The 15,870-nt window shown below is 37.6% G+C and overlaps 1 protein-coding gene across 1 annotated transcript in view; it reads right to left on the reverse strand.

Moving 5' to 3' along the window:
• Positions 1-874: 874 nt before the first annotated feature.
• LOC106785249 overlaps positions 875-15,870 on the reverse strand; it is a 60,000-nt gene continuing 45,004 nt past the window's right edge. Inside the window, exons 6-10 of the mRNA XM_014745576.1 lie at positions 14,002-14,071; positions 5,270-5,419; positions 4,038-4,180; positions 2,458-3,910; positions 875-2,385 (exon numbers count right to left, since the gene is read on the reverse strand). Of these exons, the coding sequence (XP_014601062.1) occupies positions 1,832-2,385; positions 2,458-3,910; positions 4,038-4,180; positions 5,270-5,419; positions 14,002-14,071 (2,370 nt within the window). The 3' untranslated portion in view covers positions 875-1,831. The remainder of the gene's footprint in view (positions 2,386-2,457; positions 3,911-4,037; positions 4,181-5,269; positions 5,420-14,001; positions 14,072-15,870) is intronic.

Here is a 15,870-nt window from a genome sequence, read left to right on the forward strand (position 1 = left end):
TATATATCTATATATATATATATATATATATATTTGTATATATCAATTACATCAAAACAAAACACATCCCATTTATTTTTAATATGTAATTGATTATTAACAAAATAAAAGAACAAAAAAAGAAAAAATGGGGTAAGAAGAAATGTCCGACAACTTATTGCAATTATTGTTATTTAACTGATCGACTAATCTAACCTTATCTATTTTAACCTAATTTTCCAATTCTAAACTAGCCAATATTGCAACGATAATTAAGAAAAAGAGAGAAAGAGAAATAGAGATAGATTGAGAGATCCAGCTTTCCACAAATAACAAATATATAACAAAATTATCTCTTAATCATCATCATTATCATCATCATTATAATCATCATCATAATCATTATCATCATCATCATTATCATTATCGTCCATATCATCATGGTTGTCGTAATCATTACGATAATTCTTATCTCATCATTATCATCATCATTATAATCATCATCATAATCATTATCATCATCATCATTATCATTATCGTCCATATCATCATGGTTGTCGTAATCATTACGATAATTCTTATCTCATCATTATCATCATCATTATTATCATCATAATCATTATAATAGTGATCATTACATTAGTATCATCGTCATTATCGTCACATCATTATCATCAACATCATCATCATCATCATTATTATTATTTATTTGTATTATTATTTTTATTATGCTCAATAAAAAGCCTATGGTGTTCGGTTATCCATAGTCATGATTTTAATAATTCTTCATTGTTCAAAATCGCCATAATTATATATCGTCGCTGTTCTAGTTCAAATATCAATTCTCCGTTATTTTTTCCGTTTTTTCGATAGGTTTGTTCCGTTGATTTGTTTGTTTTTTTTAAGGAGGACTATGCTTTTTCGATAGTCATCGCGCCCATTCGTGGCCGACATTTAAAAACGAGCATTTTCTTTTCATTTCCCGGACTGCGCGCGTTTAATTTAATGACCCTTTTTTTCGTTATGGTTTCTTTTTTCCACATTGTATTTTTATTTGTTTGTTTATTTGTTTGTTTGTTTGTTTGTTTTGTTGTATTTCTCTTATATTTTCTCGTGGAATATCGAATGTAAAATGTAACGAAAGTTGCGAAAAGAGAAAGAGAGAGAAAGAGAGAGAAAGAGAGAGAAAGAGAAAGAGAGAATGTGAGAAAGATAAAAGGAAGAAACGAATAGAAAGAAAGATATTTTGAGAAGAAAGGAGAGTCAGATATGAAAACAACCGACGTATCAAATGAACTGTATAATGCGTAGTATAGGGGTTTTTAGGAATTGGATTTAGGAATTCTGTGTTCTTTAGTTATTATATAGAAATGAATTATAATTCTAATGTGCGATTGGGTTAATGATTGGGTAGTGCCGTAGAAAGAAAAAAGTAAGAAAGACTAAAACTTAACATTTGGTTTATGAGAACATTGCGTATGTTAACTAGGAAACATGCAGTTCCATTCCAATAGGTCGATCGATGAAAAAGATGACAGCAGTAGTCAGTAGGATAAGAACGTCGATCCAATAGGCGAGGGTTATTAAATATAGGTCTTCTTACGCAAGTATGCAATGTTATGCATGACGTGACTCATATTAGAAAGAGATAGATATAGAGAAAGAATAGGAAGAGAGAATGAGAGAGAATGAGAATGAGAGAATGAGAGAAAAAGAGAGAGAGAGAGAGAGAGAGAGAGAGAGAGAGAGAGACGGCAATGCCGACGAATTCTAAACGTGTAAAAATACGTAGAAAAGATAATATCGATACGCGATGAGGCGATCATCATCATCAACAGCTTTACATCGATTATCATACAGCGTCGTAGGCTAGGTCAACTGGTGGCCTATGATGCGACGGGAGATAAGGTGGCGAAGTGGCGGTAGCAGGCGTGGCGCCACCCGCCCCGACATACCCAGGATAATTTGCACTGGGCGCGTGAATACCCGCTGGTGGCGCCGAAAAGCTATCAAAGGTACCCGTGTACGCAGCACTGTTATACGAATACGGATTAGCCACGTGGCCGAGGGAAGCGTGCATTCCGCCCATGCCACTCATACCGCTCATCCCGTAAGTACGTTGCATCAGGCTGGACTCGAGGCCACCGAAGAGATAGCCGTTAGTCGAGCCCATTGGTACGGGATAATGAGGTGCAGGTATAATATTTGGGTAAGAGTTTCCGGGATGAGCGTGACCCATGCTAGGTGTGTAGTTGCTCGATGCTAGATTCTCGACCGTGTACGATTTACTATGCTGTTGTTGTTGTTGCTGTTGTTGTTGCTGCTGCTGCTGTTGTTGTTGCTGCTGTTGTTGTTGTTGTTGTTGTTGTTGTTGCTGCTGCTGCTGTTGTTGTTGCTGCTGTTGTTGTTGTTGTTGTTGTTGTTGTTGCTGCTGCTGCTGTTGTTGTTGTTGTTGTTGCTGCTGAGATTCCGCATGATGTCGACTGTTCATACCATATAGACCACCGTAACCATCTCCAGGCGAATGATGTAACGAGCCTGGATATAAACTACTACCAGGTGGTAAAGGTGGACTGTAATTTGACATACCGCTTACGGGCATACCACCGAAACCTGGTAAATAGGATGACTGATGATGTCCGTCCATTTTCTCGACGAGCGAATCGTCCGACATATTTGGATGCGAGTGCTGAAGACGTTGATTTCCGCCGTCGGTTATACTTGGTATCTGATCGACCAAAGATTCAAGATCGCTTAGACTTTTTGATGCCACGTCTTGTCCCGTGTTCCGTTTCATTCCGTATTGCTCGTGCGGATGGTGATGAGGCGACATCGAAGAATGAGTCGGGGTGTGCGGATGGGTATGCGGCGGTGTCTGATGGGAGTGATGGGAATGCTCATCAGCGCACTGGCTCAGAGGCGTCGACGTTGTTTGATGCGGATTGTGAGGATCCGGTGTTTGATCGTGATAACCCATGTAACTCGTATATCCACCGTGCGATGGTGTTCCCGGACTACCATGATGACTCGGATTATCGCCGTTACCAGATGCATTGTATTGCCGGTGATCATTACCCATATTTTGTTGGGACATACTTGTTGGTGGCTCGAAATCTGGATGATCTACGCTTGGCGACGTTAACGGGGATGGTTCCAAATTATTTTCCGACGAGATTGCGGTGTTTATCTCCGAGGATAGATCAGAATGCGTGAAGGAAAGAGTCATCGATTTGGGACTTTGGCTGTAATGTTGCAAATGTACAGGACTTTGTTTCGCGCTCATGTTATAGGGCGTGTCGTTCATACCCTGCCCAAAGAAACCGGTATCGTTCATTTGTTGTTGCGGGTATGGTGCCATATGGGCGAAAGGTTTCGGAGGTGACATCAGTGGCGGTGAAAAACAATTTGGTACGCCACTGTTGTAAGCATTATTCAAATGACTCATAACTTGATGTTGCTGTTGCTGCTGTTCCCTTTCTCTATTTTCCCGTTCCTGTTGTTTTTGCTGCTGGTGAATTTTCTTCGGCCTTCCTCGACGTTTCTTAATTACTTCCCCATTGGCATCTAATTTTTCAAGATCCGGGGGCGGCTGATCTTCCGGATTTTTTATCTTTTTAGGTCTGCCTCTTTTCTTTTTGCCCGGTATCAAACCTGATTCCTGTTTTATAGACGTCCCATTCATTTCCGTCATCTTTCCATCACCGTCGTGCGTCAGATCGTCTGAAAAGATTGGCTTCTTATCTTCGATCGCGTCTTGTTCTTTCTTCTTAAGTTTCGAATCGGCAAAAACGATGTCTGACTCATCCAAATGCGAGATCGTACCGTTGAGGAAGTCACGGAATTTCTTAAGAGCTGCATAATATGGCACCTTGTCAGCTGCGCGCGGCAATTGTGCGCATCTCGCACTGCTCGAAGGCATCACCCACATGTACTGCAATATATTGTACAAAATATTGTAACATATTTATATATAATACACATTTGAATGAATTAAATCAAATATAAGAAAAAAAAAAGAAGAAGAAGAAATGAAAATAAAACTAACAAACAATCCTTACCGTATTAGTACCCTCCACGAGGTTTGGTTGTCTACCAAATCCAAATTCCTTCTTTCCCGAAAAGACCTCGTAAATCAATTTCCCGTTGAACACTGCGATTTTTGGCTTGTATTTTCGCAACTTCTCTAACAAGATATGACTACCTGTTGAAAAGAAAAAAGAAAAATGGTTGTTGAACAAAAAACTGGTTTCAGCACCAAAATGTTTTCAATTCGATCAGATAACACACGACATATTGTGTACCCATACTCCATTAGTATACAGAAGTTTTCATCGTTTAAAATCGATACGTTTACTAGTGCCAATTAATATTCCACTTTCAATATATCTATATATATATATATATATATATATATATGTGTATGTATGTGTATATGTGTATGGAATTAGCTTCGGTAAACTACCTACATTAGGATCAGTAATTTATCAATTATGTTCAATGCAGAGTGAATAATCCAAAATCATTCAATTTACACCAGGGTACATTGCAACCTATCAACGCGATTGGTTAATGAAATATCTTCTCATACGACGATCGTTCTTTGATTCAACTATTATAGTTGATGATTCTTTCTTCTGTATAAAAATATTTATTTCTTGCACTATCACATTGTATTATATTGTTTCAAATACAGGGTGTATAATTTTAATATAAAACTCAATAGAAAGTGATTAAATAAAATAAAATAAAAAAACAATTTGATATAACATATTTTCATTTGAAGGATCGTTATCATAAAGATCGATTTTGAACTTGGAAAAATTGAATCTGATTCGATTAAATGATTTTTTTATGAGAAAATATTGCACAAAGTTGTTACTCCAAGTAATAAATCGACTAGATTTTACCGTTTAAACGTTTGGGTTTGAACCTTTCGAAAATAATGTTTCTACAAAATGACAAATTCAAGAAGAAAGTAAATTACTGCAAAAATGTTTCCTTGAAATTCATCTTTCTTACTTTTTAGCTTATTCTTCTTACTCCAAGCTCTTTATTCCGGCTCAATAACGAATTTAACATTGAAGGGCCCCAGGGCGTAACAAATTTGATGGGGCCCCATTAAAACAATCCAATTATGTAAAGTGTATGCATACTTCCTCGCTCGAACAATTCAATGCACGGTTCAAAATCGATTAAAGAGTAACAAACATTAGAAGAAGAAAATAATTAAATTATTTAGAAACTTGAATGTGCGTGTGTATTAATTTTATAAATATGCATGTTAACTAACCTTCTTTAATTTCTTTTCTCGTAAGATCAGCGCTGCCTTTAGTGGCACGTGCCACCATATTCGTGAAACCAATGCCAAGTCGTAATAATTTGTAGTCATCGTCGGCGGTCAACGGTTCAGGCGTTAGTCCACTGAGGTGTAAACATTTCCCTGTAAAAAAAAAATGGAAGAAAAAAAAATGAAAAAAAAGAAAAAAGAAGAAAACGTGATAAAATAACATAGGTTTATTTTTAAAGCCATTGTATTTTAAAAACGCGCGCACTCTCGCTCGTGTGCCATTCTCTCTCATCCCTCCAATCTATTTTACGAGAATGGTATCTATTAATATCAATCAAAGAACGATTAAAAAGCCATTTACATATTACCAAGATACACGTATGATCCCCTTTTTTTATATTAATAATAATCATAATAATAAATACTAATAATAATAATAATAATAATAATAATGGCTTCGCGATCGAACGATGCAATTCATTTCAACTTAAAGCAAAATTAGGATGGACCAAAAGACCCTGGACGTTTTTTTTTTTTACAACTAAATCACTCTTTTACAAACTAATTTAAATTAAGCTTATCTTTTATGGTTTTGCAAATCCGATAAAAAAAAAATGTCAGAAACAATATTGGATTGGTTTTGAAAAATCACGTAATATTATGTTTCACGTTAGTTCGACTATCTTTTAAGAAGAAGGTGATATATAAGATATATTTTCGGGATTTTTCTTGGTCGGTCAGTTTGGCGGCCATTATGTCGGCATATCTACCATCTCTTTCTATCTCGGGCTTTTCCGGTAATTCTCGGTTTCTCTATCCGTATCTCTTTCTCTTTCGAGCTTTTTCGGTGGTTCTCGGTTTGTCTATATTCTCCCTCGGTCTTCGTCGGTAGTTTTCGGTTTTTCTGTCTTTATTTCTTTATTCTTTATCTCTTTATTTCTCTTTCTGGACAAAGTAGCAGACGACAACGAGAACTATGAGGACGAGGACGAGGACGAGGACGAGGACGAGGACGACGACGACGATGGCGGCAACTACTACGACGACCTACTACAAGCTTATATAGCACGACCTTGGAGAACTTCGAAACAAAGTTGAACGCTCGTCCGTGACCGTTACACGCTTTCGAACGCAACATGTGCACTTTTCAAGTTAAGAAGGAAGGAAGGAAGAAAAGAAGAAAGAAAGGAAGAAAAGAAGAAAGAAAGGAAAAGAAGGTCGCTTTTACGATTTCCACATTGGAAGGTATTTGGTATTTGTCCTTTCGAACGATAAAAAAGAGACAAAACAAACAGAGAAAGTAGCATAAGATAACCTTGTGGCCATATTACAAAATTTGTCGTAAATTCCAAACCTTGTATACTTTTCTACACAACACGGGGAGGAATGTAGAGAGAATGTAGAGACATCGAAATAGTTTTTAAAAAATCATTTCGAAACTTTTAACCCTTCTTCCTCGACCTGTACTGTACAAGATTCTAAAAAAGAAAAATGGGCGATCATTGTTAGGAAAGTTCATTGGAACGTAAAATCCCCTACTTCATTATTCCGAAACGCAACCCTAACTTGACTTAAACCTAACTCCTCCAAACGAAGTTTTCTCCTTCTTCTTCTTCTTTTTTTTTCTTTTTTTTCAAAAGTTTCAAACGATCATTACGTTATACTTCCTCTCTCTCTCTCTCTCTTTCTTTCTTTCTCTCCTTTCCAACACTTATTCTTTGTTTTGAGCTTTTGAAAAAAGGTAGGTAAATCAGGAATATAATTATTGGGAATCAATTCTCGATGGTGGTGTTTGTTTTCTCGGTCGATAAAATAGGATGGAGATTATCTTAAGAAATGTTAAACGAATTAAATGGCGACCTACATTTTTAGCAACGTTTTTACATCGAATCCCGTACGTACGTAATAACGAACGAACGAACGAACGAATGAACGAACGTAGGTATACTTTGTAGGTCGTAGATGAGGGATGAAACGCAGAGGAGGAAGAGAAGGTAGAAGAGGAGGAGGACGAGGAAGAGGAGGAGAAGGGTCGTGATAGGAGGAGGAGGAGGAGGAGGAGGAGGAGAGAGAGAGAGCAGGTGAAAATCGATGAGAGAGGAGAAGAGAGGAGAGTAGAGCGTGAAAAGCGCGGACCGCGCCTGAAAAATCAATTTTCACCGCTTTTTTTTTTTTGTCTTTTTCTTTGTTTTTTTTTTCGGTTTTTCTTTTTTCCTTTTTATGTTACTTCGATGATCATGCTGGACGTTCTTCATTTACAATATATATATATATATATATATATAAGTAAAGTAAAGATATGTATATGCGTATGTGCATGTACAACTTAGAATTAGGATATTAAGATCATAAATCTGGATCAGGAATGAGAACCCTCGTTCTGCGAGGGTTCTCAGTGTCGTTAGTTGTAATTATAAATATACAAAAATTAGGTTATAGAACACGATTCAGTTGAGCCAACATTAGAATTATAATCTTTTTTTTTCTTTCCTGTGTTATGAAAATGATAATCGTCATTTTTGATCTGGAAAAATGATATGATAACTTATCGTGGTATTATACCAATTATTGCTTTATCATTATAGTGATGTTGTAATTGATATAAATTAAGCTCAAAATTCATTGACTGGATGTTAAAATCAACACAGTTTACAAATAAATTAATTCATAAAACTCGGGGAAAAGATTTAATTAATTGGATTCTTAAGATCACCTGTTAACTCGCGTTCCGTATGTAAAACAAATTGTAAACGAATATAACTGTCTTTGAAAAAGATCTCTTTGGATTATTAAAAAGATATCTAAATATACTTTTTACTTTCGCATCAAAGTTTTTAATTCATGCAAAATTTGTTTCAAATGATTTTTAAGAATAGCATCATCACTTCTATTTCTCTGTTATACAACTAACATAGATGCAAATGATTTTTTTCATTATGCACGATCACGAAAAAGTAAAATGAACTAAAATCGATGACGACGACGACGACGAGGACGACGAGGACGACGATGATGATGATGACGGTCATGATTCTTTCTAGTTAAAAATAAATCTGGCCTAGAGGTAACATCTTGCAAGAGAAAATCTGTAAAAGTTGGAGGTTCAGGGTTGGTGTGATGGTGTGTGTTGGGGGGGGGGGAAAGGGGGGAAGGGTACTGGTATATAGTAGAAGAGATCCTAGAAGCACAGGGAACGTGCACGGACTGTAAGCTGCTATCGAGCGGATAGACGTGCGACATTTCTCCCCCTCCCCTTCCCCCCTTCCACCCCGTCTGGTCCCACGAACCTTCTTCCCAACCCTATCTCTCCATCCTTTTCCTTTCCTTCCTCTCTTGGACCTTTTGCCTATCCTTGTGCGTCACTCTTCTTCCCTTTCCCCCCTCTCCCACCCCCTCTCCTTCTCTCTGTCTTTTTATTCAGGGATAGTCAGTAGGAAGAGAAGGCAACACTCATCTTTTTTTCTTTTCCTATTTCCTCCATTTTCTTCTACCTATCTTTTCTTTCTTCTTCTTCTTCTGCTTCTTCTGCTTCTTCTTCTTATTTTCCTTTTACCAGGGAGCCCTTCGCCGAAATAGTTTCACCCTTTATTCAAGCCCCCTCTCCTCTTTTCTCATTCACCTTCTCTCTTCTCTATTTCTCTTCCACTTTCTCTTCTTTTCTTCCTCATTCTTTACCTTCTGTCTTCTTCTTCGTCTTCGTCTTCGTCTTCAGCCAATGCTCATTATGGCTACCATTTTACCATCATCCTACTTCCGAGCTTGACTAGTATATATATATATATGTATGTCATCTTATTTTTTTTATCTTTCTTCTCCCTTAATATCTTTTTTTTCTTTTTTTTTTTACCTTTCTATATGACACCCTCACTTTTCTTCTTCTCCGTTTGTCATTGTATTCTCGTGGATTTTGTTACTAATTGTTCTATTTTCTTTCTATCTCTCTGTCTCTGTTTTTTACTTTTTTTTCTTTTGTAAAAATACATACACACACACGTTTTATGACATAATAAATATAGTAAAAGCACGTATATATAACAAATTAGTGATTATCGGAATTAGAATGATTATTATCAATTATTGTATGAAAATGTGTTTTGAAATACGTTCAGTTAAATTTTTCAAAATCGTAAAAAATTAACGTACGCGGGCTTAATCGTTGCTTTCCTTTTTTTCTTTTACTTTTCTTTTTCTTTTTAATTCTATATAATTATAAAATAAAAAACAAAATTAAAATTACTAGAACGTAAATATGCGTTTGTATACGAGAATGCAATTTTATGAGATTAGATTATAATAACCCATCATATTATACATAATATATCGATAAAACCATATAGACATAAATAAATAAAACAAATCTATATGCACATACGGTATCGTAGAAAGATGGATCGATCTATCCCCCGTAGGTTTGAAATTCTCCACGTGAGAGATCGAAGAGGCGCCTTGGCAATGCAGCACAAAGTTTCGTCGGTCACGTTCAACTTTCTCGCCGTTCGTAAAATATAGCAGCAGAACACGGTGCGCGCGAGAGAGGCCGAGGAAAGAATTGGGTCGTCGACCGAGTGCCCTCCTCTGCTTGTCGGCGCGAACTCCGCGAAAAGATAGAAAGAGGGAGGAGGAGGAGAGAGGGAGAGGGAGAGGGAGAGAGTAAAATGAAAGATGGAGGAAGAGGAGGAGTATGGGGAGAAGTATGGGGAGGAGGAGGAAGAAAAAGGGGGTAACGAGAGGGAAAGAGTGAGAGAGGGTTAGGGTGAGTGCGAGGGGGAGGGGGAGGAACGGCGGCAAAACGGATGGAAAGAAGCCGTCGCGGTCATCCCCCAACGAGGGTGAAAACTTTTTTTCTTCAACGACGAAGAATACGACGACAACTACGTGCTATACAACTAAGAACTGAACTATTACTGTTGCTGGTGCTGCTGCTACTACTGCTGCTGGCTGCTTTAGGTGTCCCTACCACCACGCAACTACATACCTTCGTACCACCACTACTACACCGTTCTATTGTTGAAACCGACCAACCAACCAACCAATGAACTCAAAACTTTCGATATCTTTTTTTATAGTCCCTTTTTTTCCTTTTCCCTCTTTTTTTCTTTTTTTTCTTTTTTTTTCTCTTGTTCCGTGGGGTTTTAACCTCTTTTCTTTTCTTCGCCAAGTTGTTAGGAAACCCCCCACCCCCTCTCCGTCTCCGTGATTGTTATTACTGAATAACGATCATCGTTTTATCTGTTCGACATTTGAGATCGAATTAACGACCAATCGACAAATCACATGCAGCGTTGATAATACTTGGTTTATCTGGTGTTATGCGTGTAGGTTTATATATATATATACATATAAATACCTATGTATTTTGTATCGCTCGTGAAATTGATTACCTTCCATTCGGCACCGTAGATCGAGTTATATCGGGCCAGGATAAAGTCAACTGTATACTTTCGGCACAGTATTACAAACTAGCAAGGAATACCAAATTATCGTTAACTACATTTTTTCTTTCTTTTCATTTTCTCTTTTTTCGAAAGCGAAAGAGAAAGAGAGAGAGAGAGAGAGAGAGAGAGAAGAACAGAAAAACAATAAGAAAAATTGCAATACTTGTTGAAATTTTCAAATTAATCTTTAGAATCTGGAACTGAATTTATGTACTGAACGAAAGATTCAGCTTTGCTTGTATTATACAAAATCAAAATTCTTATCAGCAGCATGGTGATGTGAGGGAATAACAAAATGCAAACTCAGCACGATCAACTTCGTTCTATTTATCTCTAACAAAAATATTCACGAATCTCAATACTTTCCGATTTTTGTTTGTTTTTTTTTTTTCAACAAAACTGAAAATCTCTTAACTACAAATATTAGGCACCGTATAAAGAAATCAATCAATGAATCACATTATCGAGATACACATGAAATATTCCATCGATATAAAACGTAACACTACTAACCTTATCAAAAGTCGTTCGATGGATGACCGTTAAAAGCGAATTCGATTTTTAAAATATCACTAAAGACCCTCCCCTCCCCCACTCACACTCTCTTGAGAAAAAAAAAAAATTAATCACTAGACGACCATAGGACGGCGGTTCGACGACAACAACACCGACACTAAAACCATCAGCATCCACAATCCCACACTGACACTTCTATCATTACCACTATAACCCTTTTCATAGAAATCAGTCCTCGCCCCTGTTAATCCAGCAAAACACAATCCACAAATGGACTTATGTTAGATTTAGGTTTGATGCTTCGTAGAAATAGAGTCGTCGTCGTCGTCGTCGTCGTCGTTCTTGATCCGAACGGTTCTGACCTATCGTGTAGCAGGTAGAGACGAGAGGGGAGGGGACGGGAGGGGAGGGGAAGAAAAAGAAAGAAAGAAAGARAGARAGAAAGAAAGAGAGAGAGAGAGATAGAAATCTAGTGTCCGTGCAAAAGAGAAAGGTATAGTGAGTGAGTAAGAGAGACGGAGAGAGACAGAGAGTATCCCTAGCCAAACGTGCGCCAGTTGCCGCAGCTTCCAACCTTTTTAACCCGTACTCGCCACCTGCATCCTCCCTTCGCCATACATTTCTACGCCCACAGCCGTTGCCATTACATCTCCTCACCCTCCCCCATTTTTATCCCTCTTTACCCCTCTCTCGCAATACTCTAGTATACTCTTTCTCTCTCTCTCTTGCTCTCTCATACATGCGTGTATACTCACACGTTAGCAATACACCAATCTCTTTCTATCTCTCTCACTCAAGTACATGCATACACATATACACTTACACATACGTTAGCAACGCACCAACTTCTCTTTCTCTCTTTTACACATACATACATGCATATATATATATATATGCATGTATGTATGTGTAAAAGAGAGAAAGAGAAGTTGGTGCGTTGCTAACGTATGTGTAAGTGTATATGTGTATGCATGTACTTGAGTGAGAGAGATAGAAAGAGATTGGTGTATTGCTAACGTGTGAGTATACACGCATGTATGAGAGAGCAAGAGAGAGAGAGAAAGAGTATACTAGAGTATTGCGAGAGAGGGGTAAAGAGGGATAAAAATGGGGGAGGGTGAGGAGATGTAATGGCAACGGCTGTGGGCGTAGAAATGTATGGCGAAGGGAGGATGCAGGTGGCGAGTACGGGTTAAAAAGGTTGGAAGCTGCGGCAACTGGCGCACGTTTGGCTAGGGATACTCTCTGTCTCTCTCCGTCTCTCTTACTCACTCACTATACCTTTCTCTTTTGCACGGACACTAGATTTCTATCTCTCTCTCTCTCTNATATATATAGATGTACGGTAGCAATATACCAAGTTCTATCTATATATATATATATTTTATATATATATATGCCGTCTCTCTTTCTCACTCTTTCTCTTTCTCTCTCATACGACCAACCATCCCTTCATACTTCCCGCCTCTCTACACCCAGCCATCGTTTGAATCCACGCACCCACACTGCCTCTCCTACTCCATCCCCAATGCTACCGCAAGCCCGGGAAAACCCTGGAAAATCCAGGAGCGTGTACCTAACTTCACTACAGGCGAATGTATGCGAATGAACGTGAGCGAACATTCTCTCTCTCCCTCTCTTACTCTCTCTCTTATTCTCTACCATCTACGCACGTATGTGTGTCATCTATGCATACAAAGTACGGGCAAGCAGGCACGTATGTAAAGCATCATGTATAATGTGAGCAAACTAGCCTTTATATATATATATATATATATGTATGTGTAAATATATAATATATATATGTATGTGAGAGAATATATAATATATATAAATATATATTATATATTATATATATATATTATATATATAATATGTGTGTTTGTATACGTGTATGTGTGCGTGTAGCATATGGGCGTGTGATATGGGCATTGCCCTGGCCGTTAGTACGCAAAATTGTTTATTAAAGGCCCACCAAAAGCTTCGTTTATACTCTCTATCTCTCTTTATCTTTTTATCTTTATCTCTATCTATCCCTCTCTATCTTTCTCTCCCTTCCTCTTTTTCTCTTTTCAATGTATATACGTAGTGAAGCGTTTTACAGATAAAGCGCTCTGGTGGAGCTTTCGATTCGGTCAAAATATTTTTAATCTATTGGCCTCCCATGAAATGCGCGAGGGCTCATTAAAAGTGATTTCCGGCTTGGTTAAGATAATGACGAGGCAGACGCAGGTTATTCTATCCTTTTTTCTTTTTTTATATATATATATATAAAATCCCACGATGTTCTCTTTCCATTTTTCTTTTTCTCCCTCCTCCCTCTCCCTCTTCTTTTCTCTTTCATTTTCTTTTTATTTATCTAAAGAATCGTACGCGAAAATTTCTTTCGACGAATTTTTCAATTAATATTTTTTTTCGGACGATTTTTAAAGTCGATTAATTGTTTTTTTTGTTTTTGTTTTTTTTTTTTCATTAATTGCAAATCCGCACGATTGAACATTTTCGAAAAAGATAATAATATTAATTTGTCATACGATCTATAGAAACATTTTTTGTTTGCCTAAGGAATCTTTTGGTCAATCCCATTAAATCTCTATCCAATCTGGTTTCATAATTTTTAGTTAGAAAAGAATTATGTTGGCAATAATGATACGATATATTATCTAAATTGCAATTGTTTGACTAATCAGATGAAAGAATTTTTGAATACGTTTCGCATTTTTTTTTTAGAAAAGAATAAATATTATTAGCTCGAGAATAGAAATGATATTAAACTTGACTTACAGAAATGATTACCGGGTCCGGCGTAATGGTGCCCCTTATATGCAGCAAATAGTCCAGGATTGATCCCAATCTGTAATACAGGATTTCAATTGTCTTTCGTTAAATTTCGCCATTTACAATTAGATATTTCTTAATTAAATTCTAATCCTTTTTTTTACGTCACACGTGTACGAGTTCGTACACGCGTACTGTTTGTATTTTTTAAACGTCGATTTCATTTCGACCCTCCCCCGCACCCACTCTTCAAAAACATTGTTCGCGTATTTTCAGCACAAATTTAGGCCAAAGTAAAGTAAAATTGGTTTCACTTTTACCGCAAAACCAAAAACCATAATTACAATAATAAAATAAAAAAAAAAAAAAAAAAAAAAAAAAACAGGAATGTTTCAAACGAATTCGAGGGCTAAAATACTACAAATAATGTAATACTGAAAAGAAAAAAAAATATATATATACACAGACAACACATAGATATTAAAAAATGCATCGATCATACTTCCCGAAACCAAAACCAACAGAGTGTAACCAAATAATTACAACGAATAAATAAATAAAATAAAATAAAATAAAATCAAATCAAATCAAATCAAATAAATATATAAATAACATAACATAACATAATCGTATTTGTGTACGAGCTTGTGGAGGACAAAAATGTCGATGTCAAAAATAGATCACGTAGGATTGAAAAGTCTATCATAAAATAATGAATTTTATACTTACGATTGACAAAGGATACTTCCGTTAACAAATTCCAAATAATAATACACGATATACTTTGTGTTACGAATTAATTGGCGAAAACAACACTTCGCACCGAACGAACGACAATTTCTTTTCCTTTCTCTACCACGAGTGCAAGCACACATAGGATACACATACAAACACACACACACACAGAGAAAGAGAGACAAAAATTCTTAACAATCGGGTATTAATATTTTCCAAGAAGATAGTACGGAAGAGAAAAGTACAGTAGAGCAAAGTTCAAAGCAGCGGTCGGACTTGGAAAGAGGAAATATATATAAACGCGGTGTTGAAATCGCGTTATTCCGTTAGTCGCACGGAGAGTGAGTGAGAGAGAGAGAGAGAGAGAGTGGGAAGGAAGGAAGGGGGCTGGCGGGACGAAGCGGGTTCAGGGGGGGAGGACATGGCAAAAAGTAGAAAGAGAAAGAGAACAGGAGTTCCTCTCTCTCTCTCTCTCTCTCTTTCTCTCTCTTTCTCTCTCATAAAGTACGTATCGCATTAGCGCGTTAACGCCAATGCGTTAACCGCTCGACCGGCGCCGAATGGCGGCTGGGATAAACGAGGATAAAATGATGAGGGTTCTACGGTTGAGGATTGAGCGAGATAGACAGACATTCGGATAGATAGAAAGAGAGAAAGAGAGAGAAGGGAATGGTGGGAAAAGGAGGAAGGGTTAGGGGGGGATGGAGTTAAAAGGGGTATGGGGGAGGAGAATCGTCGTCGATTGAAAACAACGGGAGTTGCGCGAGTAGTCTGGTGGTAGTGGTAGTAATACGTAGTCCTGTTGATGGTGGTGGTGGTGGTATGGGGGTGGTTGGTGGTGATGAGGGTGGTGGTGGTGGTGGTGTGTAGTTAGGGTGTGGGGGTGGGCCGGGGGTGAGGGTGAGGGTGAGGGGTAAACCCGCTCCGCTGCGTTCGATTACAACGTCGGGCGTAATAACCGAATTGCCCACAGCCCGTTAAAGCGTTTAGACCGCTCGACGGATGATCGAGTACGGTGACTATTCGTTCCGTGTAATACGAATATGAAGCGAGTGCTAATAAAGCTTCGGGGAAAGATGATCGGCCCGAAAATCGACGATTCGGATAGATAGATAGATATATATATATATATATATATAT

The sequence above is a fragment of the Polistes canadensis genome, unplaced genomic scaffold (genome assembly GCF_001313835.1).
Source record: "Polistes canadensis isolate GaletaPanama2010 unplaced genomic scaffold, ASM131383v1 scaffold_0, whole genome shotgun sequence".
NCBI classification, from domain to species: domain Eukaryota; kingdom Metazoa; phylum Arthropoda; class Insecta; order Hymenoptera; family Vespidae; genus Polistes; species Polistes canadensis.